The sequence below is a fragment of the Cyprinus carpio genome, chromosome B3 (genome assembly GCF_018340385.1).
Source record: "Cyprinus carpio isolate SPL01 chromosome B3, ASM1834038v1, whole genome shotgun sequence".
NCBI lineage: Eukaryota > Metazoa > Chordata > Actinopteri > Cypriniformes > Cyprinidae > Cyprinus > Cyprinus carpio.
The window spans coordinates 18,828,889-18,856,876 of NC_056599.1; the positions used below are offsets into that span (position 1 = coordinate 18,828,889).

Sequence of the window (27,988 nt, forward strand, 5' to 3'; positions counted from 1 at the left end):
CTCCCAATGTCTGGCAGAGTTCAACACACAGAAGAGATGAAGATTCACAAATTCCACTTATGACATGTTAAAAGCAGAGCATGAAACTGAACACAGGAAGAAGCTCCTTTCATCAGGCGGACTTGGGCTGTCAGTCCTCCAGCCGCCAGTGCGGGCATGTCCACCGATCGCCCGCTTCCTCAGACCCCAGTGTAACCAGACACCTGCACACTCACTCTCAGCCCTCATGCACTCTTCACACAGGGATCTTTGGTGTGTGTGATTGAACAATTACCGCTACGGTTAATTTAGCCGAGGCTCACCGGCATGCTGGCGCGCTGTTCTCCCTTCTCGTCTCCATACAGATGAAATCAGTGACACTGGACAAGAACAACTTGCACTTTCATGGCAAATAGACTTCCATCACAGCATTCACAGCATAGCTGAGATCTGTTAGGGATACAACATGAAGAAAAGGGGGCCGGAAAGCTCATGCTCACACATTTGCAATCATGCAAAGGAAAAAGATCACAGCCTTCCCCTATCCTCCCACGGAAAGAGTTATTTTACAAACAATACCAATCTTGAAGTGTTAAAAATAGAGAGAAAGGAAGTAAAAACAAAACTAAAAAAACAAGTTAGGAGCATTTCTACAACTCATTGTTTTATTATTCAAAGCAGTAGACAAAAAGATGTATGACAGGCTTCACTCCCAGCAGACACAAGAATCACTGGAAACATAAAATGCTTTTCAGTATTTGAAGAATAACGTCTAGAAATGTAAACGTCAAATGCAAATGCAATACAGTTCTGAATAGGATCAACAGTGCATGACACTGCTGAGTCAAAGCCAAACTCTGTGTACCAACATGATTGAAACGGATGTCTATGTCTTTGCCTCCATGCGCAAGACCTTCATGGATTCTGTAATCATGGAGCTGGTGTCAATCTGACCGTAGATGCCCACTAAAAACGCCTCATGGAGAAGAATATCTGCATGTTCTGGGAAAAAAATAAAAAAATAAAATGGAGATCATTCCTTTAAAAAGAAATAAAGACAAATGCTATCTTTAAACACTATTAACAGAATCTGTGGCATGCTGTCCGTTACCACAGAAAACACACACACACACACACACACACACACACACACACACACACACACACACACACACACACACACACACACACAAATAACACATACTTTGTGGGGAAAAGAAAAAGAAAATAAGAAAATACAAGCTACACATTTCTGCTTAAAACCTTTCAAAATGCCTCTTAGATTTCCAGTATTTCCACTTCCTACCGAGGGATGAGTCCAAATTCTGAGGTAATCAGCAGCATTTTACAGATGCTGACAGATTAGTTTAAGGGTTAATTCACCCAAAAATTCTGTCATTAATTACTCACACTCATGCCATTCCAAAAGACCTTCACTCATCTTCGTAACACAAATTAAGACATTTTTGATAAAATCCGAGAGCTCTCAGACCCTTCATAGACAGCAACACAACTGAAACTTTCAAGGCCCAGAAAGGTATAGATATATAAATAGTCCATGTGACATCAGTGGTTCAACCTTCATGTTATGAAGCTACTAGAATACTTTTAATGCGCAAAGAAAACAAAAATTCTATTCCGTGAAGAGCAGAAACGCCGGCTCATGTGTCAGCAGCACCACACGTCTGCGTCATTGTACTCTCGTGAAGACGAAAGAGAAGAAATTGTTGAATTGTTGAGGGTTTTTTTTTGTTTTCTTTGTGCACTAAAAGTATTTTAGTAGCTTCATAACATTAAGGTTGAACCACTGATGTCACATGGACTATTTTAACGATGTCCTTACTACCTTTCTGGGCCTTGAAAGTTTCAGTTGTGTTGCTGTCTATGAAGGATCTGAGAGCTCTCGGATTTCAGCAAAAATATCTTAATTTGTGTTCAGAAGATGAACAAAGGTTTTTACTAGTTTGGAACAACATGAGGGTGAGTAATTAATGACAACATTATCATTTTTGGGTGAACTAACCCTTAAAATTGTTTTGAAATTGCAAAAAAAAAAAAAAAAAAAAAAAAAACAGCAGCAAGCAAAAACAATTATCATGGTTTCTTATAATAAGGTCATCATCTGTTTGTATACCTTGACAGAGCAACACATATTCAGGCAAGTTTCTCAAGGCCGTCTGCACTACATCAAAGTTCCCGCTGCCCAGACAGTACATGAAGGTTGGCAGGAATTCAGCAGCCATACTAGAGTTAGCAAAAATAATGGTGAGTGTATTTGAACATGACATTTCAATTTAATACACACTACATACTTGCCTGCAGGCACCTCACCTGGGGATGTTCTGGTTGCACCGCAGGGCCAGAGTGAACGCCATGTTGCGGCACACTTCTTCAGGGGAACTCATCAACCTCTGAAGATCATTCTGATAATACATGACAAGTTGGTTGTACTTGTTAAATCTTGCTAATTTCTGTCTATTGTGCAATTTTTTTGTGCATTGTGCAATGTACTTACAACAAAATACTGAATGATTTCTGGATTTCTTTTGGATTTCTCATCCACTTCAGTCAACCCCTCAAACACATCTAGAACAAAATAAGACAAACGTAAACCATCACATTTTACAGTGCAACTAACCCTAAACCAAACAATCCTAACCTTACAGTAAGTACATGTTGCTACTTAATATTAGTCAGCACTAACATACATAATTACACTATAACAAGGACACCTTAAAGCAGGGGTTTTCAAACTTTTATGTGGGACACGTGTGAGATTTACTACAGTAATGCTATGTAAATACTGACTAACATCCATTGTCATATGCACTTATTTATGTTTCAGAGCACGCACAAGTAAGCGAGAGAAAGCACGTCCACACACCTGCGAGGAAAGAGATTTGTGCTTGTGCATTTTGAAAAATAACGACATAGAAACCACCTCAAATGAACTATTAAAATAAGAGGAAAATTGTATACATTTTTAATTGGTTAAAATGAATGGAGAATATCATGTTTTTCCGCATGCGCGCGACCATTTCCGACGGTGGTGCTAAATCACTTGATGAGGTCCGCACGTCCTTTGTCCTTTTTAAAATAATTATAAAATTTTATCTCCAATATTATTTGTATGTTTATACAGTATATAATAAAAAACTTGTATATATATTTATTTGAATATTTATATTGATATAATAATAATATCATTAGAATAATACTAAATCTATAATAAAATGTCTAAAAATATAAAAATATTAATAAAGTGTATAATAATACATACAACAGAATATATATATTATGGCTATACATAGGGGTATTTAATCATTCAGATTTTTATTGGTTTTATAATAAATATTGGGAAGAAATAATTATTTGCAAGATTCAAATACCTATCATTTACAATCCCTACACCTCTCCCTTCTGTTTATTATTGCTTCTTTTTTTAATGTCATTTAAAAAAAATAGTCTTTTAGCTTCCAACATTACTGTAAAACTAGGTGATACTGTGAATTTAATTTATTCTATGCCTTCTAATTCTAAGAATTCTTAATATATATATATATATATATATATATATATATATATATGGAGAACATTCATGATTTAATGTAGGCCTATTTTAAGAATAGTACAGTATATAAAGGAAACAGTCTGAAAACAGTTTTATTTCTATCACCCTCAATTGCTTCTCCTTTGGAGATCTTCTTCAGACATTTAGTCATGTCAGCCGCAGTCAGCGGCATGGAAGCTGAGATGTTGACCAGAGGGAGGGAGCTGGAGGACGAATCCTCAGCTGAAATACAAAGAGTGTGGTGATGATCATCTCACAGGTAACTCTGTCTCTTGTGAGTGAGGTGTTGGAGCTCCTACCGTCTCTGTCCTCAGCAGCGCTCTCAGAGGAACCAGACTTCACAGGCAGAGTCAGTCCAGCGAGCAAAGACTTGAGCTGCACCAGGTCCGGATTCTCAGTGGATAGTCCTCTGAGATTGAGAAAACACAGGGAAACGTTTTACACAAAAAGAAAGTAAATGTGCAACTGAGGGTATTTGATAATGCAGATATGCATGTGTGATGCAAGCAAAAAATGCCTTACTGGAGCACATCTGAGTGTTTCTGAAGGAAAGGCACAGCAGATGCTGCATCATGGGTTATGTGTACTTTTGGATGAACTGCACAAATTTGTTTATGATAGGCATACGGGATGATCTCTTGAAGTTCTGCAAGAAAATTACATGAAAATTCTAGTTACATTAAATCAAACACAAATATTAATTTAGCAGATAAGTAACTGTGAGAGGTCTGCAATCGCGCTAAGAACATCTTTACATCTCACTATTTACTAAACCTTGTGTTAAAAAAATGCGAGCAGTGTACATTGCTAGATTTGGTCTACTCTTTCTACCTGCAGTACTTTGATGAAGGACAGCAAACAGTCCTGCAGTGCCCTCTGGTGGTCAGAGTGGAAAACCAGCGGCTGCAGCAGCTCCAGGACAAACAGGACATCGCTGAAGAAGGTCAGATGGTTCTGCTGCCTGATCTCCTGCAGGTTCAGATGGACGCGACCGTGCAGGAGCGCAGCGATCATGGGCAGGTGTCTGGAAAAAGACCAAAAACAGCTCTATTATGCATTCAGCACATACATGAAAATGAAAAGGGGCCTATTTACTTTCTTAATACATGTCTTAACTGAATAATTATGAAATAAAAAGTTCATTAACATTTTTATTTATTAAAATATTACTTATTGCACATTTAATATAATTCTTAACATATTTAACGCACCCAAACCTGTCATGTCATTTCAGATGCAGCTTCTGAAAACGTTTTGGCCACACTGCAGCCTTCAAAATTCAGTGTAATAAATTCTAGGTTGAATTAAAATATTTCTTTCTAAAGATACTTTTTTGGAATGTCAAAAAAATCACAATGACATTTAATTGTCTTTTAGGGGGTAATTTCTCAACCTCAAACTGATAATTGGCACATCGTATAATTAGAGTAAAAATATTAATCTCTTGACAGACCTAATTATTAAATTATTTTATTACTGTTAAAATATTTCATGTTTTCCTATTTTATTCTTTAAAATGTAAAACTTTTCTCCACTAAAAAAAAAATAAAAAAAAAATAATAAAAAAAATAAAAAACGAAAAATAACATTAAATAATGTGATACTTTTCATGTACCAATGGTGGATTCAAAAAAAATAATCATTAAGAAATATTATTTTCCACTGAATTTTCATTTAATTAAATGGTGAAATGGACAGGTTTTAAATTAATATTTTAATAATTTGACACCACATTTACATATTCATTGCTCTCTGAGGTTGGGATGTTTTTTTTTTTTTTATATATATATATATAAATGTTTAATTTTGATTGTTTTTATATTCAATGAGAGATCCAGGTAGACGAGTAGTGATTGTGTCAGGAGGAGGAATAACAAATTATTTATACAATAAAAGAATAAAGTAAATATGAAAATGATAATAGGAAATAAGTTTAAACACATTGATTATTTGGATACATCAATATATATTTATTGTAAAAAAACAAACAAACAAACAAAAAAAAACTACAAAAAAAACTTTTATAATTTAATTAAAGGGGTCATATGATGTGATTTCAATTCTTCCTTTCTCTTTGGAGTGTTACAAGCTCTTGGTGCATAAAGAAGATCTGTGAAGTTGCAAAGACTAAAGTCTCAAATCCAAGGAGATATTCTTTATCAAAGTTAACACTCGTCCACGCCCCCCTGAAACTGCTCGTTCTCCCCCACATCTCTAAGTTACTATGTGGAAATATTTGCGTAATGCCGCCCAAATGTTCACGCAAAGAAAGAAGGCGTGGTTTCAGTAACCGCAGTTAGTGTTGAAGCAGTCATGTCAGGGAGATGCTGTGTGTATCTTGGCGAAAGCAAAAGCACTTTATTTGGCCTTCTGAAAGTAGATCTTTAAGATTACTTACAACAGAACAGCAACGCATTTTATGGACGACGGTTTCGTGAACCTAGGAGATGAGGTAATTCTGACTTTGCTACGACAATCTGGTGCTTCTGAATCAGCTACTGTAAGTTTGTTTTGTTATTAGTTTAAGTATTTGCTGTTGACTGTTCAATTGCAGAGTTTCGCGCATCGTGTCTGTGTGTGTGTGAGAGAGAGACACAGGGTCACACAGTGGAGTCAGCTGTCTTAACTGTCCGTGGCTCGTGTACTGCAAACACACACGAGCTTCATCACTGTGTCTGTCACGAGACTCTGTTCCCCTTTCGGGCTTAAACTGATGGTAAAACTAAGGACATTATTAACTGTCTTTACATTTATTCTGAAAGATGATGCTCATGATTATGGAAAGGTGCGATCTTTAAAAAAAGAATCATATGACCCCCTTTAATTATCAGCTTTTTACCAATTCACAAAGCACCTGCAGCTGGACTAGAGTATATCTGATTCTTAAACTGAATTAGGGCTGCACGATAAATACATGCGATAGCCTGAATGAAGATGAATCAATGAGAAGAATCGCCTTTGATTATGAACGCAATGCTGCGTAGCTCGTCAGTGATCTACGGCTCTGTGTATTAAATGCCGCTCCATCTGAAAGCACGTGATGGACATTAATCGCATGGAATTCATCATGCAGCCCTAAACTGAATGGAAAATCTTTGTGTGATAAACCTGAGTAGAAGCACAGGGTGAGATACGGCCAGTTTCCTGCAGGCCAGATTGGCATCAGACGCAAGGTTCTCAGCTGATTTGGAGTCTCCGGTGTCAGCTAGCAGAGTGATGAGACGATGCACAAGAACATCCAGCTGAACATGCACATACACCCACAGACAACAAACAGCATTACTCCTCCAGGTGATGTTAACAGAAAGCTTGTGGCCTGATGTATCATAAACTGCAGCGGTTACCTTGCAGGTGCTGCCATCTGCTGCCCCCTCAGCACTCAGGGTGGCCTCTGGTAGGCGGATGTGTTGGATGACCTCTGGGAAGTGCAGGTAGATCTGCAGCAGCAGCGTCTGACACCTCTTACTCATTATACTGCACATACCACACATATGAACACAATAAGAACCACTTAAACAGGCCAAAAACTTAAGCATTCACACAACAGCTGTGACTAAGTTATATTGCAGAGGGTTACAGGAGAGGCTGCATGAGTAATATGTCAAGTACAACGAAGAGTACTTGATTCATAAGCATGGATATTTTTTATCATCAAGAGTTTAGGTTAAAAATTGCATGAATGTGTCAGGTCTTGTGACCGGTTACTACTTCCTTTCTGTTTTTCACCACTTTTAATCCATTTTGCCCTCACTAGTTCACTTTAATTGCTCCTGTGGTATGACAAATTAATTTTTAAGTCAATTAACATGAAATTGTAAAACTGTATACAACACTATACTATTATGCTATCAAGTAAAAACACTATTAAGCAATACAATAATTAGAATAGATATTATAATATATAACAAAAATACATTATTAATTACTATTATTATATTTTAGTTAAAAATATAATAATAGTATTAATGTTTGACTTAACTTGAAATATCTTAAAAATTAAATTAATGTTTTAATAACATTATTTGAAAATAACTTAATATAATATTTCTTAATTAAAGGTGCTGTATGTAGGATTGACAGTCCAAATTCAAATTATAGGAGAGGGTTTTTTTCACCGGCCCCTCCTCCTCAGAATTGACGCACACGCAGGTTGCCAGATTGACGACACAAAAAGGAACGAGCGCACTTGATGATGAATGAAATGAAATGCGCTGTGTTTTACTTCAACTGGCAAACCGAAATACCGAAATACAACTGGGTAAACTGGCAGTGGGTTTTTACAAACCAAAACAAAGATCGACTTTCCGGCCGGGAACGCACATTTTCAATATTTCTTAAATATCTGCAAACATATTATGGTATTTTTACGCTTTAGTAGTTAAAATCTTACATACAGCAACTTTAAATCAGCAAAATGCTGTTAAAAATACTCTTAGACTGAGAAAAGAATGTCACGTAGCAGGAAACTTTCCCCGTTATATTTTTTATATTGTATATTAATAATAAATATTATTGGCCTAAACATTAAATACATAAGACATACAATAAGAATAATGAATATTAAAAAAATTTCCCATTTTAATAATTATTGTAATTATTTATTAAAGAAATAGCAATAATATTAATTTTTTACTTTAGCAACTATTTTATTTCAGAAATGCACAAAATGCTGTTTATAATAATACTTCTAGAAAAAATGGCATGTTACAGAAAGACAACTTTCCAAAAGTATTTCATGTCAACCGTCCAGAAGCCATTAAGTCATAATTGCTCTACGAATAATTATTATATTGTATAAATAACAATTTTCATTGAGAACAATGTATTAAATAATTAAGAATTATACAAATATTATTATTAGTATGACATATTTTGAGCAATTTTAATAATATTGATTAGAACATATTTTGAGCCATTAAAAAAATAATTATAATTATCAATTAAAAAAAGTCAACTTTCCAAAAGTATTTTGTCAACTACTCAGGGGCGCGTTTCCCAAAAGCAACTATGGTCGCAAGTTCCGTCGTTACCAATAGAGTTCAATAGAACTAACGACCAAAGTAAGCCAACGATGCTTTTGGGAAACTCATCCCAGAAAGACTATGAAGATTAAAGCGAGAGAGATTAACATGGTCCAACTATAAAAACCAGCCAGTATCAATAACAGACTATATTACCAACAGAAGAACACACGGTCTTGTCTACTTGTCCAATCAAGCGAAGGCCTTCTTACCAACAACTTTGTTGCTTAATTGTGGTTTATGCTTGCTAATCCGCTGTTGTGCTCACAAGCAACAGATACAGAGAGAATGCCAAACAAACACACGACCGTTTATCCCACCAAACACGCGCGTTACATGCCAGCATTACCCGAGCCCCTTCTCCACCATAAGACAGCTTAGCTCCACTTACAAATATTGCATTTCTGGGAGTAATTTTTTTTTTTTTGTCTGACCTTGTCCAAAGTTTTCCCCCTCATTAAGGGGCTTTAATAACCAAAGGCAAATTCATGAAAGGAAGGGGGGGCTGCCATCACAAAGAGCGCCTGGTCTGATCTCTCTGACAGCCCCAGTCTGAGCTGCGACTCACAACAGAAGCCAAAAGAAGAGCCGGAGCCTAAATCCTCGTGCATTCATTATCCTACACTGAGCTCTGGAAGAAGAAGACTTCAGCCGCTTCTCATTTCACACCACAAGAACTAATTACAGCTCCTCCTGCTATTGTGCCTGATGTAGAGCATTTCTGCTGTAAGCAAAGGAATGGCACGGTATCACTTACATTTATCAGCGTCTTTAAGTTCAGTGCTTTTGCTTTGTAATGGTGGAGAGTGTTTGCAACATGGTACAAACCCTGACCTCTGTCTGACACTGTTGTCCTTGCTGTTTTGGGGGGCTTTTGCATCCACTTTTTCCACAGATAGAACAGTACAGAAACTTCATGAAGGAAACATCAGAGCTTTCAAGGCAGCAAGAAAATACTGGTAGTTTTAGGTAAGATAACGTTTCAGGCTTAAATTCTGATTCAAACTGAAATGCCACCTAAGAATATTAGCTAGCACAACTGTTTCCAACATTGATAATAAATCAGCATATTAGAATGATTTCTGAAGGATCATGTGACACTGAAGACTAATGAATGAATGATGCTAAAAATTCAGCTTTGCCACCACAGGAATAACTTATAAAGTATATTAAAACAGAAAGCTGTTATTTAAAATCGTATTAGTTGTTAAAATGTCTTTACTGTATTTTTGATCAAATAAATGCAGCTTTGATGAGCTTTAGAGACTGCTTTAAAGAACAAAAATCTGTGTGGATGATATATTGCAGTTAAATCTTATTTAAATACATTCATTGTAATTGTTTTAGTCATATATGTAAATGTGCCAACTTTCTCATGGTTTCTAATAAATTGTAATTTACAATTTCTTAAAATGTATAAGTTAATAAAAACCATGAACAGAAAGCACACTTAAAGGCTAAAATCTACAAATCATCTACAAAATCAAAGTCTACATGTAAAGCAGTTTGAGTTGAAAACTACGGAGAAGAACAAAAACAAGAGCGCAAAAACACCAACAGGACTTTTACCTTTATTTCCCCCATGAGCACTAAGATGCAATGCGTCTAAAGCATATACACTAGACCATGACTCTGACTATTAAACAATTTTTACGAAAGTGGCAGCTCACTAGACATATTATGAAAATAAATCTTTCTTCTTTGAGAGATTTTCTTAAAATGATGTAATCTAGACTTTTTTTTTTTTTTTTTGAATGTACCTGTCTCCCCACTTCTTAACACAGCTGATGAGGTACTCAGAGACTTTCTTGACATTGTCCAGGTCTGAGTTGAGACAGCTGTGCAGGAGGGGCAAGCGTGACTGGAGAAGAGAACAGGAGACCTGGTCCAAAGCGCTCTTGGAGGTGGCTGAGTCACGGCAGCTCAGCTCTGACTCAGACAGGATGAGGTCCACCAGGCTTATGAGCTCCTCAGAAGACAGCTTCAACACAAACTGCTCCGTGCGCTTCTGCAGAAACACACAAAACCCCATCTTATACACTTACGGCCAATAAACTCTTACAAAAACATACAACTTGTGACTAAACATTGGAGTTTTAGAGTTTTGGACCACTACAAATTGTGCTTGTGTCTGGTTAACAATATAACTAGATATAAAGGGGCCTATTCTATAACAAAATTCCTTTATTCTCACAGCAGTCAGTTTGGCTTGAAATGACTATTGTCTACTCTCTTGTTGGTCCTTAAAATAAACCAGACTGTTTAGGCTACTGTGCCTTTAAGACTTCCACATGTAAAGTACATCTGCAGGGTTCTCACACCTTTTGACTAATTAATTTCTACAACTTCTTCCATGACATAAGTCATTTATGCTTATTTCTAAAAACTGCATTTGCAAGAGCAACTTCTAGCTGATAAAATATTATAAGGATAAGCATAACCAGGATAAACTATATTCAAGATGGTGGGAACCCTGACCCTGTTTAAGACTGGCTAAATTATCTGCATGTGAAATAAGAAAATACAATCTAGCCAGGATGCTGAATAGGTGTTGTTATGTAAATGCATTAGAAAATAGTGATGTTATATTAACTGTGATCAGACCTGGGGGGTTTTCTGATCTCGCCCCTGCCAAATGCGGGGAATGTGACTGCAGGCCCACAAGAAGTCTAGTGCTGAGGTTGGGTCCAGTCTGGAGATCAAATGAAACAGTTACACACACTGGAGTTATGGGGAATGCGTTTAATAGAGAGAGGAGCCAGTGACCTCTGGTCTCTGTGTTTGTTGAGCAGAGAGCTGATGCACTGATGTAAGGTGCTCCAGTTGGACTGGTGTGTGAGGAGGGCCAACAGGTACGGCCTGTAGGAGGGGGCCACACTCACACCACTTTTAGCAATTAAATCCTTTTCACAACATTTGTTTTGAAGCTTAAATATAAAAAAATGGACAAGAGTTACATTTATGTACTTAGGAGTGAATGAATAAACTACCTGTGCCATACGTAAAACAATGAAATGCTCAATGTAATTGAATTAGCCTGTATTTTATGTTTAAGAAAACAAACAAACCATCAAAAACGGGGAACTGTACGCTTCATATTTTCTGATTTCTTTAATGTGCTGTGGCACCCTCACACATTGTATATATCAGTTAAACTCCGGAGCAACACCCTCATGAGGATCAGTTAGGAGAAACTATTTTACCTTGTTTTGAGCAAAAAGCAGCTTCTGCTGAAGATCTGAGCAAACAGAGGTCACCTCAGGGTCGAGCAGCTCCAGCCAGTCAACCAGCAGCCCTGAACACGAGCCAGGCTTCTTTGACTCAGCACTGCCAAGAAGAACACACTCACCCATCATCCACCGAGAAAATACACAGGGTTTCCAGCAAATAAATAATACACTAATTAAAAACAATGACTCCCAACCAGTGGCACATGCTGAACACCACTGTTCAAGTGTTCTGGAGTCGGTAAGATTTTTAGAAAGAAGTCTCTTATGCTCACAAAGGCTTCATTTATTTCACAAAATTCAGTAAAAACAGTAGTATTACGAAATATGGAAGTTATTCTTAAGTTAAGAAGTTATTAAAGAGTTTTCTATTCGAATATATTTCTGAATGCAAAGCTGAATTTTCAGCATCATTACTCCAGTCTTCAGTGTTACATGATCTTTAGAAATCATTCTAATAAGCTGATTTGCTGCTCAAGAAATATTATAATAATTAAATTAAAAACAGCTTGCTGCTTAATATTTTTGTTTTTTTTGGGATTCTTTGAAGAACAGAAAGAACACTTTATTTAAAGAGAAATCTTTTGTAATATTATAAATGTTTTTACTGTTACTTTTAATTAATTTAATGCATCCTTGCTGAATAAAAGTAAGAATTCCTTATTAATTTTTCCAGATTTAATAGTTGTGTGTGCATTTACAGTTGTGTATATACATACACACAAATGTTATGAACGTCATATTTGATTAAAATGGACAAAACTCTGACTCTGCGGTATTATTAGAGGTAAAAATAATAATAATAATTTTCTAGTTTGTTGTTGATTGATGAAGGGTTTTTGAGTCTTACTGTTGGGGTACAAAAAGCCACAAATGTTTTTCATAGCGTCACACTATGTATGATGTGCATTTAATCTGTGTCATTGGCCATTCGACAAGGATCAAACAAGTGTTAACCACTTTTACTGTGTTCCTTCCCCACCTAGAAACAGTATCACCAGCACACAGTCAGGAAATCTGTGATGAGGCAGCGAGTGACTCACTGCGCTCTTACATTTTGGAATCCACCTCTATTTTCACCCCTCGCTCCTCTGTTTCCTGAAGCAGCAGAGAGATCACCATGGCAACCGGTCCCGCTGTGTTTCCTATGGTCCCGGTCTTTGTACCGATGGTCATAAGCAGGGACAACAGCTCCTCTAGATACGGAGACTTCACCTCCATGAGGCCCTGCAACACTAGGGCACACAGGGCTTTTGTTTTATAATGCCTTCACTCTTGTAAAACACACACAGGTCCAAAAAAAAAACAAAAAAAAACACACACCATAGAAGCCAATATCACATCGCAAAAATGAGAACTACATCACGCTTCACTTCTGAGTAATCCTGTCTGCTAGGCCTCCAGCCCCACCACACTAACTTTCATAAAGATGTAAGTCAACCCTTGCCACTGAAGCTGTCGCTGGACGTAAACATAAACAAGCCCTGGAGTGGATGTGTGGCCCTGTGCGGTGTGAGGTTGTTTTTTGTTTTGGTGAGGTTCAGAGCGGAATGTTAAAATCATAAAGAGAAACACATTAAGGACAGAGGCGGTGTTGCTGGTGTATGAGTCAAACGCTGTCCTCTGGAGAGACTGACTAATGCTGGCAACCACTCCAACACCAACACACAGCCCTGACTTACACTTCCCTCCTCGCCTTACATTTTCCGCAAACATCTCACCAGTTCAAAAATATTTTTCCAATGCATACATTGTTGTAAGAGTATACCCCACATGGTTCCTATAGGAGCTATAATTAAAGTTAATAACATCACACACAGATAATACTATAGTTGGTATCATTAGAGTCAATAATTTGATTTATAAATAAGTCATGTGTATTGTAGGCTCTTGAAGGCATCGTTTACATTGCAGGTCTTGATGCCCAATTCTGATTTGTTGCCTATATCCGATTTTTTTGGATGCCCGTTTACACGTTCTTTCAATTGTGACCCATATCCGAATCATGCGTTTACACTTGCTATACCACCTGAAACATCACGCATGTGTTGTTGTCATCTACTGCCCCAACATGTGCTTCCTCGTGAGAATAATGTGACTTGTGCTGACAAAACGAGTCACAATGAGCAATTAAATATATATATATATATATATATATATATATATATTATATATATATATATATATATATATTGGGGGGGGGGTGAAATTCTCTATTAAAAGACCTTAAAAATGATTTATGATTTGTTGGAATGGACAAAAATTGACCGAGTCACACCCATTTTAAGTCGATAGTGAAGCCCTCCATCTTTTCTTATTATTAATTACAGCTGTTTTTTTTAATCTTTGCTATTATAAATGCAAAAAACAAAACAATATTAATTACAGCTGTTTTTTTTAATCTTTGATAGCCCGATAGAATCAAATAATGCATTACCGTTATCATATATATCTAAACTAGAGCATTCATGTACGAAAAACGATCAAATGTAAAAATAACTTAAGTGTGTTCATTACAAATAAATCGATTATTAAAACTACAAAAGCAGTTCAATGAAGTGCAGCGAGTGATTGCCTCTTTTCTTTTATTTTTACATTAACATTAATAATACATGATACAGACTTCCTATACTGTAATGCATGGATCTAATATGATGATACACATCAGATGTATTCCCCCAACAGTTCCCTAAGCATTCACTTAAGACAGAGCAGATGATGTTTGTGTGAACACTGAAATACTGTAATTCTGTATATGTGTGTAGCCTATTTATCGGGATCGCAGGCCATCAGAAGCGCCGTTATATGCACGCACTTCAGATGACAGTCAGCGCGAGAAGCGAGCGTAGACAAGGTAATGTACAAATAAAGATGAGATTTTTATTTTTTTTGTCTGTAGCTCAAAATAGCCCGTGCGAATTTACACTAATTTTGACAGCACGGGTCACATTTGACATCGTTAAACCACGTAGAAGTACCAAACTGTCACAGATTTAATGAAGTACAGAACGCAATGCCTCAGAAAATCTGATCTGCCTGTTTACATGACAGTCGTATTGGCACATATCTGATTTATATCAGATTTATTTCCACATATGAATGAGGCCTGAAACCGATCTCGAAATATCCAAATGCATGTGTTTTTTTCCCGTTTACAATGTCATAGAACAGATCCGATCTGTGTCACATATGAGCAAAAAGTCGGATTTGGGTCACATTTAACTGGCAGTGTAAACGAGGCCAAAATGTTCGTAAAGTTTTTCTGAGCCACAAACAGTCATGATTTAGTTTCTTATAACGGTTTATCATTTAGCCCTCTCTGGTTCTTTAGGCCTGTTTATGATGCAGAAGAAAAAATCTGTTGCTACTTCGGTTTCATCTCGACTTCATTTTGAGTGTATATTTTAGGTGCAGAGCAGCAGGTGCTACACAAAGCCAGAAACAGCACAAGGTTTGTTAAACTCTTCTCACTAGTTTTTTGTATATTTATGAAAATAATCTCATTCTAATTTCCTGTGCATTACCTCATGACTGAGAAGGTTCATCTTAAGAACACAGTGACAGAATACGCGTCTTTGACATGTAAATGTAGGCAGTCGTGTTCCTGCATTAATGTGAAGTTTGGAAAGAGCAATTTCAGCTGGTTTCACTAAATGCTGTTTTTAGACAAGGGAGGATGTTTTGATTTCCAAAATGTATAGTATGCTTTCTGATGTTCCCATTTAAGTAGGAATACCTTTTCGTATGAGTTCAGGTTCAGCGTTGCATTTTTCTCCAGCTCTCAGAGAGGCAATAATGCTCCTCACTGCCACTTCAGAGTCCCGTCTGTACGGCAGAGCTTCAGCCAAGTGCAGAAATCCAGTACGAACTGATGACACAGGACACGGTCAATACACCTGCTGAGCATGCTAGGACTAACACTGTTCTACTAACTGCTAGTTCTGAGCTGTAAGCTTCAATATGTGCTTGCAAACTTGACCTGCACGGTTAAGATTCAGGATTAGGAGCCACTCACCATATGTGACGCGATGTTTGTGAGAGTACTGAGCTGCCAGAGATTTCAGGAGGCTGTGGAGTGGCCCTGCAAGGAAAAGGTTATGTGTAGTAGTAGGTTACGTAGATTATGTGCCTGGTAAAGATGGAGTTGGCGCAGTAGAGGGCAGGAGATCGTATGGCTGTGGTGCATTGCCATGACCAGGGCTCCAGCATGGGCTGAGTTTAGAAGGGCTGCTAAGGCTTGTAGGAGACGCCCAGCGGCACCACCCTGCTGGATGTGACCCTGTCGTGTCCGCAGCACCTCCTGGGCCAGGGTCTGCTGCAGAGCTAATGACAATGGCCGGACCGGAGGCGGAGGCCAGCGAGGATCCATTTTCAGAGGGAAGAGCTACATGGAGAAAAGAGAATGGTCACAATCACCATAAAGCCATAAATATGCTGATTGTGTTTAGCTGTGCATTTATTGAATAAGCACTGTGCAACGTCCGAATTGATTGCACTATATTTAATGTACAATAATTTTCTATTCTTAACTGTTTTAAATTAATTTTTAACCTTTTAAATCAATTTTTTGAAAGTTTTTAAATTCCTTGATTTATTGTTGTGATTTTTTTTTTGTTTAGTCTTTTTTTTTTTTTTTTTTTTTTCTTTTCTTTTATGTAAAGCACTTTGAATTACCATTGTGTATGTAATTTGATTTGCCTTGCCTAAATAGCTAAATGGATATTCTTGAAAATAATTTTCCAAGTTACGATAATTTATATTTAATATTATTTGATAAGTACACTAAGGCTGTACCAATTCAGTTAATATTATGGGATGTTTCTTGTTTTTTTTAAATAAAATAATATTGATAATTTGAAATATTCTATCAATGTTTTAATTATTGATTTTAATGTACTATTCATTATTTAATTTATTTTTAATTGTTATTCTTTGTATTTTTAATGTATCATTTTATTTACATGAACTCATTCATCACTAGAGGTTAATTAGTGATGAGGGTTGTCTGCATAATTGCAAACTCTGAAACAAAGATTTGTCAGCGTCAGGGTTGCGCCAAACAAAAATGAAAATAAAACAGATTAAACGGCCCAATATACTTAAAAAAAATAAAAAAATTAAAGGGTGTGACCATTTGGAATACAATCTTGCCAAAACAAAGGTCTTTTGGAGTTTTAGTGGTTTAAAACAGCTTAACAGTGTAAAATATTCCTGGAACATGACAAACCAATGATATTTGTTCTTGTACATGGTTGAGCTTAAGTGTACCACATTTGAGCTATACTGTGTTCTTCTATGTATGAGCACTAATCAATGTTTTTACATGAATCAATGGATTACATCTAAATTATACCACTCTGTTCATTTGAATTACTTTTAGAATGTATTATGAACTTTTTGAAGCATCACATTTTTATCGGAATGGACTTCCAATGGAGGGATAAAAATCTCTCAGGTTTCATTATAATATCTTCATGTGTGTTTCAAAGATGAAGGAAAGTTTCATGGGTGTGGAATGACACAAGAGTTAGCAAATGACAGAATTGTCATTTTTGGGTGAACTATTCCTTTAAATCTGATCAAGTGTTTCTTACTAATTCCACACAGTTTTTAATCACAATCCAATAATATACATATAGCGATGCATTATGGTGTATTAAATTACGACATTACCCAGGTTTTAGTAGAGAGTGATGGAGACACACAGCATGCCAAACAGAGACTGACCATGTCAGAAGCACAACTGCTACAGCTCTGACAAGATATTATCTCATTAATAAAACCATTACAGAATTAAATCTTGCCAGGAGAAAGAACCCCTCTAATAAAGCAGCAGAAGCATATCAAAGTGAGATGTTGCACCTGTAGTAGAATCCCAGCGAGATCATCCTCTGGGCCGATCACGGGCACCTGACTCACTGCTCTCATCTTCACAGAGCCATGGGGCGCTTCTACAGTAACCTTAGCCCTGCTCACCTCTGAGCTGTCTGGAACACATCACATCAGCAAAGGACTCATTAGTACAGAATTTAAACTCAAACTGAGTAAAACAGCACCATTAATCAGTGCTGACAGAAGCCCCGGTGTAGGGCATTAGATCCTGACCTCTGCGCAGAGGAAGTGAAGCACTGAGTAAACTGTGAAACATGTGTCCACCTGTGGCTCCTCTCTCATGCTGGACCTCCACTAGATGAGCCATGTAGTCTAACAGGTAGAAACATCCATGATGTTAGTGTTACTTTACACACACTGAAACATGTGAGAACAGAGTATGCCAAATGAAAATCCTCACTCTTGTCCATGATGTTCTGCTCCAGTGTTTGAGGATCATGGGACACGGCCTGGTCCAGATACTGTAGCAGTTTGCTCATGCTGGAGACGGGGATCCCAAAGGACTGGACGAACAACAGCAGCTGCTGGGGCTCCAGATCCTGCAGGGCTGTGAATGACCAAAAAAAAAAACCACATCAGCTCAACTACACTACAAGTACAAGTTTGAAATCACTAAGCTTTTTTTTTTTTAAGAAGAAGAAGAAATTAATACTTGTATTCAGCAAGGACGCATTAAAATAATCAAAAATGACAGTGAAGACATTTAAAATGTTACAAAAGATTTCAAATAAATACTTTTTTCTTAAAACTTTCTATTCATCAAAAAATACAAAAAACATTTACCAGAGTTTCTACAAAAATATGAAGCTGCACAGCTGCTTTCAACATTGATAACAATAAGAATTTTTTTTGAGCAGCAAATCAGCATGACAGAATGATTTCTGAAGTTTCATGTGACACTAAAGACTGGTGTAATGATTCTGAAAAAATTACAATTAGCTTTTACTATATTTTTAAGTCAAATAAATGCAGACTTAGTGAGCATAAGACACTTAAACTTTTAAACAGTAGTGTATATTGCTCTAAAATCTGTTAAATGCGGGTCAGTGCCAAAAGTAGTGAAATAAAAAAAAAACAAATAAAATAATAATAATAATAATAATAATAATAATAATAATAATAATAATAATAATAATAATAACATTAATAATATATCAAAACCACAGCTAATTCTGGTATTGATTTCTAAAATCCTTATTTCTAAATACAAGTTATTAATACCTGCATCGACCAATCGGGAGACTTCAGATCGGATCATTCTTAACTTCAGCCAATCAGGCAACAGAAGGGCTTCCTCAGATGTGTCAACCAGGAATGCAGTGGGAAGGGGCTTTTTATCAGGAAACCAGATATCCAGCAGTGTGTAAAACTCACTTTCCCCTAAAAAGGTAACAAGGACAGTAACTGTTACTACAGGCAAGTGCAAAATCAACCGCCAAACAGACAGAGATACTCACCTTTGGGAGGTCCCAGTGTGAGCAGGATGACCACAGCATGGACCACTAGGATGTGCATGGTGGCCGTTTCTCCTGTGGTCCCACGCAGGAACACTTGATCCTGAGACTCCGACTGCGAGATTTCGAATTTGGTCTTTATTCATGTGCACAAGCAGTAGTTGATTTTCCAGTTATGTCTTCATTAGTACCCAGCTATAGAGGTCCTCTCCATCTTTTGTCTTCCTCATATGACAGATATAGGTGGAGAAGATGAAGATAAGAGCAGAGAGAACGGCATCAGACTCGGGCCTGCAGGAGTGCTTGGAAAAGAGGCAGTTCATTATAGTGGAGCGCTCCATTATCAGACGAGCCACATCCTGAGAAGACAGGAAACACAAGGCGTGAGAGAAGAGAAAGGTTATACTAGAGCTTACTTCAAGCTGTAGATGTAGACTAACCAAGGCCAGGTCATTGTGGAGTGACTGCTCCTCCACTGGTGCATGCTGGGAAAGGTAAATCAGGTATGCGCTGATGGTCTGAGGATCAGTCTCCATGTGAATGGCCTGAAATGGAAAACCACACAAACACAATAAGCTGAGGAAGTCACAGATATTGATAAGCTTGTACTTGTGTAGGTGGACTGACCTGCTGTAAGGCGTTGGACGTCAAGCTTCTTACACTATCAAACAGAGGTAGTTTGGGGAGGTCCTGAAGCAGCCACTGGTAGCCTGGCAGTAACTCTGCATCTCTGGAGTCCTCCTCCATGAGCTGATCCCTCTCCTCTTCATCTTTTAATGCTCCCTCAGTCAGCACCAGAGACAAACCCTGATACACAAATCACAACAACCATCTTATTAAACCGCGTAAATTAATCAATTACTGGTGATTGGTTCATTAACTCCACACCTTCATGGCCAGCACCCTAGAGGCCACCTGAGAAGAACTGAGGCGGCGCAGGAAGTAGTCCAAAACTTCACATGTGGTCTGTTCATCAGCCTTAGGACCCAGCAGCAGGTCCTGGAGCCGTCCAAGAAGCTGCCTCTGTTTCTGCTGCCTCTGACAGGGAAAGATGAGGAGAAAACCAAAAAAAATACAGTAAAAACAGTAAATTTGTGAAATATTATTACAATTTAAAATTTGTTCATTTTTATATATATATATATATATATATATATATATATATATATATATATATATATATATATATATATATATTTTTTTTTTTTTTTTTAAATGTAATTTATTCCTTTGATGTCAAAGTTGAATTTTCAACATCATTACTCCAGTCTTCAGTGTAACATTATCCTTCAGAAATCATTCTTATATGATGATTTGCAGCTCAAGAAATATTTCCTATTATTATAGAAACTGTAATACGTTTTTCTCAGGATTCTTTGATGAACAGAAAGTTTGTAATATTAGTTTTGCAATATTATATATGTATTTACTGTCAATTTTGATCAATTTAATGCATCCTTGCTGCAATAAAACTATATCTTTAATCTTACTGAACTCAAACCTTTGAACAGCAGTGCATCTTTAATTTATCTTACTGATATATTATTTTATCATAATACATGTATTTTTATTTATCATATTTATTTATTTGTATATATTTTGCATTTTGGACCAACCTAAACCTATCAATGTGTAAATTACTACAATAAGAATTTGAAAAAATGTACGTCAACTTTGGTTTAAGATTCCTTGACTAACATTACAAGAAGACTTCAGGAGAAAAAAATACAAATAAAAAAGACAACAGCAATGTGCAGTCATGGCTGAGCTTTACCTGTCTTTTCTTTGCTCGCTGCTTTTTACTCTCTCCTTCCTCCTCATCAGCAGCGGAGGAGCGGTCATCAGCAGCATCGTGGAGGAGGAATTCACAAAGGCACTGAACGGGCAGCACATCCAAGGACCCTTCACTGGACTGGACGAGATCAGCCAGCCACGGCATAGACTGAGAAGAGGCCTGGATGGGGGGAAATAAGACATTTGGAAAGTCCCTTAAACATGGCTTTTCATAAAGAACAGCTCTGCTAGTATATGAGAGTTTGTACTTGTCTCTGGATAATATTGAGCAGGAAGTCAGGGTTGCGGCTGCGGCACAGAAGATGGCCCAGACGCAGAGACTGGTTCAGACTCTTTAGTTGATCCAGGACATGAGGTGGTGGTCTACGAGGGGGGCCCCTGAGCAATAAAGACTGGGTCCTAACCCAGTTGTGTAGTTGTCTAATACACCTGCCATTGAATAATACAAATATTATTGGTTCTTTGACAAATTGCTGTGCCCCTCTATTGCAAGCCACATTGTATAGATGTAAATGCTGGATTTTCTCTACAGTCACAAACAGGAAGTCATACTTTGGGTCCAGGCAGGTGAGCTGGGACAGCAGGAGGCTGTTGTTCTCTGTTATGGTCTGCTTGGTGGAGGCGGCTGCCAGGTGGCTCTCAAAGGCCAGGATCTCCTGCCTCTCCTTCTGAGAGATCTGCAGCTCTCTGTTGATCATCTCAGTTTTGGTCTCCTCATCGGCCACCGTGCAGGGAGGATAGGAGTAGTTACTGAGAAGAGAGCAAAAGAAAGAGTCAGGTGCTGATATATCCATAAAACCACATTTCAACACAATATACAGAACACTTACTTTGTCATAACCATCTCCATGAGCATTTTCAGAGTGGGGTAACCATCCCACGCTGCCAAACCTGAAACCATCAGCGACAGCTATATAATGGCATTCTAATGAGATGTTATGATGAAATGCAAGTACTGAATCATATCTGGCCTCACCAATTTTCTGTGGGTTGAACGCTGCGACCACAAGCAGCAGCAGCCAGGCCTTCCAGTAAAGAGTTGATATGGCCAGATTTGGAGGTTGATAGCTGAAATGGAACATTTAATAAAGTATTTCACCTCTCTGAGGAATAAATGGCCCACAGATAAAGTACCGGATGCCACAATGTAGCTTGTACGAGTCCATGACACGTAGTAATTACTTGGCGATATAAACATGATGGATCACTGCATAATAAAACAGAAGTGAAACAGCAGGGAATAAACTCGGTGAAAGGTAAAGGCCGTACCCTGCAGGCAGCTGGATGTTCTCTGGGTGATGGTAAGTGCACAGGTTCAGCACAGCATCAATGAGTTGGATCCTCTCGACCCGCAACACTTCCAAGTCTACAGTTCATGATGTGAGAAGACAAACATCAACATACAACCATTTTTAAAAACAGACCACTTCTAAAAAATTCGGAGCTATTTTTAATAATGAAAATATGTGACTTTCTGTGTTTAAGCAGGAGCACTGTCTTACCGTCAGACTGAACTCACGCAGCTCTCTTCACCAGGTGATCGGCCAGCTCCATGGCGTCAGCTGGGCCCAGGGGCAGATCACGAGACAGACCTATCACCAAGATGCGTATCAGCGTGTCCTCTAACAGAGGAACCTCTGAGCACAGCCGAAGAAAGAAACTAACAAACAAGAGAGATGCTTTAGCATCTATTAAAAAAATGAATGTACTAAAAAATGTATCTGTAAGATGTTTAAGCAGAGACTGATATCTTACTTTCTGTCACTCTCAGGCGGCCAGTTGTCCCATTTGTAATACGTCTCAGGCTGCTCTGTAAAAAGCACTTTGTGTAGACTGTTAAAACACAATGAAACAATCAGTAAAATAACAATCTGCTATATGTAAAGGTGTTTACATAGTCTTACAAGCAGCCAGAAAATGCTAGATTCATTTTAAGGGTCCAACAAGAGAATTAAATGGTCAGGAAATATCAAATAAATTATGTTTTGGAGGCTATATCGCTTTCAATTATAAATTACAATACATATGTCCTCTTTAAATTAATCCTATAGTGTTATTCAAATTAGTACTATAGTATTAATTTATGTTTTCCATCTTTTTTGGTATATATGTTTCATATACATGTTTTTCATTTGTATTTTATTTTATTTAAGCTTTAGAATATTTACTGACCATTAACAATAATAACACCAGTCCTACATCCAGCTGATTCATACCAGTGCACATAGTCTTTAGGTGCCACTTTACTGATGGTGGGAACCACGGAGTGCAGCCACCACACAGCATCTCTCTGGATGGCAGCAATCTGGTTCTGAAAGGACCTCAGCGCCTCCAGATCTGAAATACATATGCATCCTCATTAGCATAGACAGAGTTTTAAATTTTGGATATATGATGCACTGAGAGAGAGAAAAAAAACTCTTACTCTTCTTCTCTCCTTTGTCCCAGGCGATGCCGGCCTCTTTGACCTGAGCCGTGATCCCCAGCATCATGGACACTGTCAAGAGATCCGTCACTTGGATGACAAAACGCTCCTGAGATGGACACAATGAAAATTATGTACAGGCAAAGCATTGAATCAAATAGAGCTATAAAGCTCTTACTTTAAACTCCATGTCCACATAAGTGGCCTCTTTCCTCTCCTGCATGAGGCCTAAACAGAAAGACTGGAAGTTGGTGTCATGTTTGGTCTGTTTAATGATTTCCCTGAGCAAGGCGCGTGAGGCCCGGAGGTAGTCATCCTTATTGGTCAGCAGGTCCTGGAACACCATGGCCAGAAACTGAAAGAAAAACAAATGAAAATGTTATTCAGCTTCTCGGGTCTCTGCTTCATGTAAATAATACATATGGTCTACGGCAAAGTTTGATACTTAGGGTTAAAGCTTTTGGAAAGAAGTATTAGCAATAATGATTTGTACATGTGCATGAACCCAGTAAGGTTGGTTGAAAAGTCACCTTGGGTGCCTGCTCTGGGCTATGTTGCAGAACTGTATGGAGCACTTGCATATTATTGGGATTTCTGGCATTTGACAGTTCGTTAAAAATCACAAACTTCACCGTAGTGCCCAAATTATCTCGGTGAGCATTCAAAAGCTCCCTGCAAAACATGAGAAACATGAAAAAAAAAAAAAATACATAAAGCATTTCAGCTTTACAGTGCTGACTTACAATTACGCAGAGTATAAACTGAGACTTCAGGTGTGAAGGTGTAATGCCGACCTGACACACAGCATGTAGTGGCTGAGGAGAACTTTAGGTTTGAGGCGGATCTTGATGAGGTTTGAGATGAACTCCATGTCGTCTGAGCCGTGTGTATTACAGTTCATGAACAAAGACATCAAAAGATCCTGTGCTGGCCGAGTCAGCTGGAAAATCACCAAACAAAAACAAACCTTTAGGTATGTGGTTTCTTTCTCTCAGACAATAATTCCTCTCTTTTGTCAACATTTTTGTACCTTAGGATTCTGTAACCACATCTCGAGTCTCTGCACGGCCATCAGTCGGACCTCTTTATAACCACAGGTGGCCGTGAGAAGGCGCAGAAGGTTCCTGGACACGTTATCCATGGGCTGGCGACGGTTCAGCTGGTCCCTCAAAACGTCCAAGACATACTCTTCCACACTTTCAGCCAGCTCTTCGTACCTGAAGCCAAAACATCAGTTCCAATGCCACAGCAAAATCTAATAGACTACTTAAGACATTTATTCATATATATACATAAAATATCTAAATATTATACATTATTGTTACATATACACTACTGTTTAAATGTTTTGGATCTTTTTAAATATCTTGTTTTTCAGCATTCTTTGATGAATAGAAAGTTTAAAAGAACAGCACTGATTTGAAATAGAAAGCTTTTGCAAAGCAATGTATAAGTCTTTACTCTCGGGTTTTAAACATTTAAGGCATCACTCCTGAATTAAAGTAATTAAAAAAAAAAAAAATTTCAGACATTTGAATGGTGTAAATATGTTATGAAGCATGCAAGCATTTCTCATTTTCAGAAATATTACTATTGCAAATATTAACTGCATGTAATTCATTGTTTTATTGGATATAATTAAAGATTGAGGCATCTTCTTGAATATATGTTCTTCCCTACCTGGGCATGACCTGTCCATCATCCTCTGGACTCAATTTCTCCTCAGCGATTAAAAGCTCAGTCTGACCTTCATCCTCATCTGGAGTGGAAGGATGAGGGCTGTTCCCTTAAATACAGTATTCTGTGTCAATTCTTCTAGATTTTACTAACAAACACATTTCTGTCCATGACTGAGAATAGTCTTGGACCACCAACCTGCACTGAGGTCTCCCCCTGATCGCCCTGTTTCCGTCTGGAGCAGCATACTCTTGGGAGGCATCTTGGTTGTGAAGGCAGTCTGGATGTTATCAACAAAAGTTTTACAGTGCGAGCTGTCCACCCAAATACGCTCACCGAGAGAGTCCTCAATGTAGACCTGGGAAACCCACAATGACTGTGTATCAGTATCATGATTAAAACTGAGTTTGACTCCTAACCCTAAGGTTGTGGGTTCGAGTCTCGGGCCGGTAATACCACGACTGAGGTGCCCTTGAGAAAGGCACCGAACCCCCAACTGCTCCCCAAGCGCCACAGCATAAATGGCTGCCGGGTGTGTGTTCAAGGTGTGTGTGTGTGTGTGTGCACTTTGGATGAGTTAAATGCAGAGCACCAATTCTGAGTATGTCACGTCACTCACTCACTCACGATTACTGTGAGATCAGAAAGCTGGACAGCTCGATCACTTACTTTGACAAATATCTCAGGCCAGTTCTCATCCTCCTCATAGGCAGCCATCAGTAAATTACAGGCCAGCACAGACACCAGGTTGTTCCCCTTGGCCTTAAAGTTGATTGAGGCATCACGGCGGAGCAAACTGCAGAGAGCCTGAACAAAGACATTTCACCTAATAAGCTGTCCCCTGCAGCAACAGTAAATTCCAGTATGACAGCACAGGTGTTTCTGTCTACCTCTATCACACCCTCTGTGGCAAAGACGTTGGGCTTGATTTTGGCGAGAAACATGAGGCTGAGGTAGAGCGTCATGTCAGGCTTGGCTCGGTTCATCTTCAGTTGTTTGACAGCCCCGCAGAGCACACCCTCAATGTGGTCATCATTACCCTCTGCCTCCGCTGCCTCGATCTCATCCAGAAGCACAGCAGGTGACACTGAAAAAAAGTCAATCACATGTTGTATGAATGAACACAGTGTGTTAAAACAAGGTCTATGAAAATATGAACACTGGATTGGACTACGAATGTCTAAAGTAACACGTAAATACTAAAATATTTGCTGTTAATCAGTCAAAATGCCAATCATGGAAACATATTCATGTAAATACAGTTAAATTGTCTGAAGTGTATCTAGAATATAGTTAAATGAAATTTAATTGCATGTTATTTGCAACTAAATTAAAATGTATAATAGTTTAATTGTATTTACTGCATATTAAATGCAATTTGTTGAACTTAGAGAGCTTTTTTGACCTAAACAGAAGTAACGACAGATCATTTCTTCCATATTGGGACATACATCCTAGCATAACAGATTGTTGGAAAACTAAAATGTAGGTTGGGACTTTGTTCTGTGCACTGGATTGTGGATTGGATTGGGAACGTGTGCTTGCAGGGGCAGGGGCAGGTTTAGGGGTGAGTTTTCATTCGATGCAGACTAAAAATACAATTAAGCACACTTTTTTTCAAAAGAGAATACATGATACTGCTGTTTTAGATGCTAAATGTAAAATTTTGAATAATTTCTTGTTCTTTAAATAAACACGATCTGGAAAAAAAAAATTATAAACAATAATGAAAAAGCTATATTTATTTAGCTGAAAAATAATTGAAGGCTTCATGTCACTGTTTTTATTTGTTCATATTTACACTTTACTTTTTTATAAAAAAAAAAAAAAATGTTTGTTACTTTCTATATTTAGTTTTTGCTGTGGATTCAAAGTTGGTATCAGTAATTATGGATTTCACTGCCATTGGTATCAACTATTAAAATACAGATATCTCTAAATTGGATGAAAGTTTTCTGTGATTAATAATGCTTGCTAATCTCACCTTCAACAGGAACTACAGATGGCTCTTTGATGGAGGGGGATATTGATCTTTTGTCAACGGCAGCCACCTCAGCGAGGCGTGAGAGGGCACTGGATGGAGTAGAAGAATGCTTGGGCCGTTTGGAAAGACTGGACAGGCTGGAGGTAGAGGGGAGAGATGAAGACGCCTCTCTCTTGCGGTCTGGGGGCAAACCGGTGGACGCTGGCTTCAGGAGAGCTGGGTTTGCTTTGGGCTCACTGCTCTGACCCTTCGCTCCAAGAGCAATGAAATCACCTGGAGGTGGGTGACCTGATGGATGTCGCAGGATGATAAAGACGGATTTGAGGGGTATACAGGGTTAATTCATCTATTTCTTTGCCATAATCGCAGCTATAATGTTACCTGATGGTTTGGTGTGACTAGGTCGCCTTGTTGGCTTTGGTCGATTCATTTTGACAGTTTCCAAAAGTTCCAGCTTACTGTAACTGTATAAGACATAAACGCCACAAGCTTTTATTTATATTAGACGAATTACAATCATATCCTTCAAACAACTAGTAAACTACACAAGCTGCGCCGTTTATTGCTGATAGCACTGATTGTTACACTAAGAAAACTGACTAATTCATCATGCTGTGCAGTGTTAATAAAGCGATATTTATTGCCTTATTTCAGTGTCTTCTGTACTGTTTACAAGCTGTATCTGGTCTTTCAGTCTATAAACATTTTGGCAGGTACTGTATTAGCAAAATAAAAAAAACATTAGCCGAGATGTACTTTTTAAAAAATACCACCTAGTGCTAACAGTAAAATATATTTATTTTACTGACATAGTAAGTATATAATATGAAGAGAATATTTATAAACTACCTTAGTTTATCAAAGCCGCTGCTACATGATTTGCAGTGTGTACTGTGTCTACTTCTGCTGCAGTGGGAGAGTTTCCTGAGAGTGCGACAGCGCCATCTACAGCACTGGAGACTGA

At 37.9% G+C, this 27,988-nt stretch overlaps 1 protein-coding gene across 1 annotated transcript; it reads right to left on the reverse strand.

Moving 5' to 3' along the window:
- Window positions 1–621: 621 nt before the first annotated feature.
- Window positions 622–27,988, reverse strand: LOC109084240 (integrator complex subunit 1-like). Its single transcript, XM_042720092.1, is given in 49 exon segments — window positions 622–981; window positions 2,114–2,223; window positions 2,311–2,402; window positions 2,495–2,565; window positions 3,656–3,772; window positions 3,850–3,959; window positions 4,073–4,131; window positions 4,134–4,196; window positions 4,382–4,574; window positions 6,659–6,792; window positions 6,895–7,024; window positions 10,332–10,579; window positions 11,176–11,263; window positions 11,338–11,498; window positions 11,775–11,898; window positions 12,853–13,033; window positions 15,535–15,666; window positions 15,814–15,907; window positions 15,910–16,182; window positions 17,661–17,785; window positions 17,904–18,002; window positions 18,091–18,237; window positions 18,912–19,070; window positions 19,148–19,259; window positions 19,336–19,503; window positions 19,585–19,689; window positions 19,772–19,951; window positions 20,033–20,182; window positions 20,919–21,098; window positions 21,187–21,316; window positions 21,491–21,688; window positions 21,769–21,829; window positions 21,915–22,006; window positions 22,208–22,304; window positions 22,441–22,598; window positions 22,694–22,771; window positions 23,155–23,275; window positions 23,364–23,472; window positions 23,542–23,718; window positions 23,894–24,035; window positions 24,158–24,303; window positions 24,394–24,580; window positions 25,044–25,149; window positions 25,239–25,398; window positions 25,710–25,847; window positions 25,931–26,127; window positions 27,025–27,312; window positions 27,406–27,488; window positions 27,874–27,988. Coding segments are annotated over 48 exon segments (6,555 nt in total). The 5' UTR covers window positions 27,455–27,488; window positions 27,874–27,988; the 3' UTR covers window positions 622–865.